This window comes from Lampetra planeri, chromosome 47, assembly GCF_965212315.1.
Source record: "Lampetra planeri chromosome 47, kcLamPlan1.2.h2, whole genome shotgun sequence".
Taxonomy (NCBI): Eukaryota; Metazoa; Chordata; class Hyperoartia; order Petromyzontiformes; family Petromyzontidae; genus Lampetra; species Lampetra planeri.
The window spans coordinates 2,873,487-2,878,486 of NC_136153.1; the positions used below are offsets into that span (position 1 = coordinate 2,873,487).

The window sequence follows — 5,000 nt, forward strand, 5'->3', positions numbered from 1 at the left end:
GCACCACTCCGCTACTCCGCGCGCAATTATCAGGCTCATTAGCCACTTCAACGACATCCGCCATGCCGATAAGAAGACTGATCCCAGTCGACTAGTTCTGGTTCACCGATTGTGATTGCTGCGTTGGCAGTCCCAGCGTGGTGGGGGGTGGCGGTGGGGGGGTTCGCGGGGATTGTTCGCGTGGTGACGCCGCATGTTGTGCTCGTTGTCGTGGTTGTGTTTACAGTCGGAGCGCTGGTGACGTTCTTTAAGCCCGGCGATGAAGTCGTGGGTAAGGAGGCCCTGGCTTGATACCTCTCGCGCGCTCACACGCTCACACACTCACACACACACACACTCGCTCATACACACTCGCTCGCTCACACACTCACACACACACACACTCGCTCATACACACTCGCTCGCTCACACACTCGCTCACACACACACTCGCTCATACACACTCGCTCGCTCACACACTTGCTCACACGCTCACACACACACACTCGCTCATACACACTCGCTCGCTCGCTCACACACTCACACACACACACACTCGCTCATACACACTCGCTCATACACACTCGCTCGCTCACACACTCACACACACACACACTCGCTCATACACACTCGCTCGCTCACACACTCACACACACACACACTCGCTCACACACACACACACACACACACTCGCTCACACACTCACACACACACACACTCGCTCACACACTCACACACACACTCGCTCGCTCACACACTCACACACACACACACTCGCTCACACACACACACACTCGCTCATACACACTCGCTCGCTCACACACTCACACACACACACACTCGCTCACACACACACACACTCGCTCATACACACTCGCTCGCTCACACACTCACACACACACACACTCGCTCACACACTCACACACACACACACTCGCTCACACACTCACACACTCGCTCGCTCACACACTCACACACACACACACTCGCTCATACACACTCGCTCGCTCACACACTCACACACACACACACTCGCTCACACACACACACACTCGCTCATACACACTCGCTCGCTCACACACTCACACACACACACACTCGCTCACACACTCACACACACACACACTCGCTCATACACACTCGCTCGCTCACACACTCACACACACACACACTCGCTCACACACTCGCTCGCTCACACACTCACACACACACACACTCGCTCACACACACACACACTCGCTCATACACACTCGCTCGCTCACACACTCACACACACACACACTCGCTCATACACACTCGCTCGCTCACACACTCACACACACACACACTCGCTCATACACACTCGCTCGCTCACACACTCACACACACACACACTCGCTCACACACACACACACTCGCTCATACACACTCGCTCGCTCACACACTCACACACACACACACTCGCTCATACACACTCGCTCGCTCACACACTCACACACACACACACTCGCTCATACACACTCGCTCGCTCACACACTCACACACACACACACTCGCTCACACACTCGCTCGCTCACACACTCACACACACACACACTCGCTCATACACACTCGCTCGCTCACACACTCACACACACACACACACACTCGCTCACACACTCGCTCACACACACTCGCTCGCTCACACACACACACACACACACACTCGCTCGTACACACTCGCTCGCTCACACACTCACACACACACACACACACTCGCTCATACACACTCGCTCGCTCACACACACACACACACACACACTCGCTCGTACACACTCGCTCGCTCACACACTCGCTCACACACTCGCTCACACACACACACACTCGCTCGTACACACTCGCTCGCTCACACACTCGCTCACACACTCGCTCACACACACACACACTCGCTCGTACACACTCGCTCACATGCTCAAATACGCTCACACGCTCATACACGCTCGCTCACACGCTCACACACACACATTCGCTCATACACACTCGCTCGCTCACATGCTCACACACACACTTGCTCACTCACACGCTCACACACACACACTTGCTCATACACACGCTCACACACACACACTTGCTCATACACACTCGCTCCTACACACTCGCTCGCTCACATACTCAAATACGCTCACACGCTCACACACACACTTGCTCACTCACACACACACATTTGCTCGTACACACGCTGGCACACACTCGCTCGCTCACATGCTCAAATACGCTCGCACACACGCTCACACGCTCACACACACACACTCGCTCACACACACACACTCGCACGCTCACACACGCTCGCACACACTCGCTTGTTCACACGCTCGTACACACGCACGCTCGTACACACACTCGCTCACTCACACACGCGCACTCGCATACTTGCACTAACACACACACTCGCTTGCATACTCACTCGCACACGTGCGCACACACTCACGTACTCACATGCACACACGCACAAAGGCAGCGCCATGCGTGGCCCCACTTTGTCTTCCCAGTACTGGTGTTTATACACCGCACCAAGGCCTCATTTAAGTCGAATAATGGTTCGCGAGGACCAGTTCAGGCATTTGCCACCGATGCTGCCCATGAGCGGAAATCGAACTCGGGGCCACCGTGTTTATCGCGCGGTACGCTACCCGCTACACTGCCGCAGTGCAGAGCACGGGCGCACGCTCGCACCTCACTTGGCTGCGCTCGGAAGCGCACGCGCTCACGTCACTGCCGTTACAGGAATCCTGCCGCTCGACAGCGCGGAGTCCGGCCTGTCTCCCCGTGTCACCGTGCACGAGCACTGCCTGGGTGAGAATGTTAACTACCTCGCCTGGTACGCAGGAGGTCGTGGGTTCAATACCAACCCTGACGCCTGCTGCTGCTGTATATTTGGAGTGTGCGTGTCTCTCTCTCATCATCATCACGGTGACTAGGAGATGTTAACTACCTCACAGTCACTTCGATTCCTTGATTGTTATATTTTATTGAGAGGTATTCCTCGTATTCTTGGTTCTTTCGGTAAAGTCACATAGAAGGGAAATAATAAAAAATATTTTATGAATATGAATCCCTGCAGTCACGAAAGCTTCAAATCAAAATGTAGGTATTCCTCGATTCATCGATTAGCATGGAATCACGATTCTAGAACTCAGATTACGGTATCACGGGATAGTTGGTGGAGGAGGTTTCTCAAATCCACCCCCCGCTTCTCTCCACGCAGCAGCAGCATCAGCATCTCGCGGTGGCTAGGAGATGTTAACTACCTCGCCAGGTCTGCAGGAGGTCGTGGGTTCGATACCAACCCTGACGCCTGCTGCTGCTGTATATTTGGAGTTTGCGTGTCTCTCTCTCATCATCATCACGGTGGCTAGGAGATGTTAACTACCTTGCCTGGTCTGCAGGAGGTCGTGGGTTCGATACCAACCCTGACGCCTGCTGCTGCTGTATATTTGGAGTTTGCGTGTCTCTCTCTCATCATCATCACGGTGACTAGGAGATGTTAACTACCTCGCCAGGTCTGCAGGAGGTCGTGGGTTCAATACCAACCCTGACGCCTGCTGCTGCTGTATATTTGGAGTTTGCGTGTCTCTCTCTCATCATCATCACGGTGGCTAGGAGATGTTAACTACCTTGCCTGGTCTGCAGGAGGTCGTGGGTTCAATACCAACCCTGACGCCTGCTGCTGCTGTATATTTGGAGTTTGCGTGTCTCTCTCTCATCATCATCACGGTGGCTAGGAGATGTTAACTACCTTGCCTGGTCTGCAGGAGGTCGTGGGTTCGATACCAACCCTGACGCCTGCTGCTGCTGTATATTTGGAGTTTGCGTGTCTCTCTCTCATCATCATCACGGTGACTAGGAGATGTTAACTACCTCGCCAGGTCTACAGGAGGCCGTGGGTTCGATACCGACCCTGACGCCTGCTGCTGCTGTATATTTGGAGTTTGCGTCTCTCTCTCTCTCCGTGGTCGCGTGGATTTTTCACCGGGTCCTCCGGTTTCTCCCTCCACATTTAAAACCAACATCACGAGTTACGAGTTTTTGGCTGCTGTACATTTCCACGTGATGAAAAGCCGCTTCGTTGAGCTGTCATTTGTAGCCAGGTCGCTTCTGAAAGAAGAGCTACACAGCTCATTGGGCCTCACCTTGTCGCCAGCGGGCGGCACCAGCAAGCCATTGCGGGGCTGCGCCTTTACGAAACGGCGCGTCGACTCCGCAGTGACGCCCCCCCCCCCCCCCCCCCCCCAGTGTTGAGGCCGAGCGGCGTGGGCTGCGTGCAGGCGGCTGCGTGCGTGCGGGACGGCCTGGTGGCCACAGCGGCGCTGCAAGGCCTCGCCGCAGCCGGAGCGGCCGTGCTCGTGACGGACGCGGCGACCGTGAGAGCCTTGCACGCGCACACACACACATACACATATGCACACACGCACGCACACGCGCGCACGCACACACACGCACGCACGCGCACACACGCACGCACACACACGCACACACACGCGCACACACGCGCACACACGCACGCACACACGCACGCACAAACACACGCACGCACGCACACACGCGCACACACGCACACACACACGCACACACAACAACAACAACAACAACCGCCATTCGCCACTAAGTGGCGGTGACGTCACCACGACGCTTGTGCCAGGCCATGTGCACCCTGAGGCCACGTGAAGTGTCGAACGCCCGCTGGCAGGAGGTCACGGGGCAGACCCAGGTGCCACGGGTCGACTGACCGAGATGACCGAGATGACTGGCTGATCCACCACCTGTGCCCCCTACTGTGCCAACTTGCTGTGCTTTAGCCACCCGGCGCTCCGCTCGTTGTTGTGAACGTCGCTCCTCCGCCCTCCGTTGTTGTTGGAGGGCGACTGCCTCCAACTGCCCAGTAGCGTCCTTCACGAGCCTCCTCCACAGAGGCCGATCTTGACACCGCTGGTACCAGTCATCGGCAAGTCCACTCAGCTCCACGTCCTCCTGTACCACATCACTCCATCTCTTCTCTAGCCCGT

At 56.1% G+C, this 5,000-nt stretch overlaps 1 protein-coding gene across 1 annotated transcript in view; it reads left to right on the forward strand.

Annotated features, from left to right (window-relative positions):
* Positions 1–5,000, forward strand: part of CRYZL1 (crystallin zeta like 1) — a 13,219-nt gene that overhangs the window by 7,424 nt on the left and 795 nt on the right. Inside the window, exons 4-6 of the mRNA XM_078615440.1 lie at positions 227–271; positions 2,722–2,790; positions 4,231–4,358. Of these exons, the coding sequence (XP_078471566.1) occupies positions 227–271; positions 2,722–2,790; positions 4,231–4,358 (242 nt within the window). The remainder of the gene's footprint in view (positions 1–226; positions 272–2,721; positions 2,791–4,230; positions 4,359–5,000) is intronic.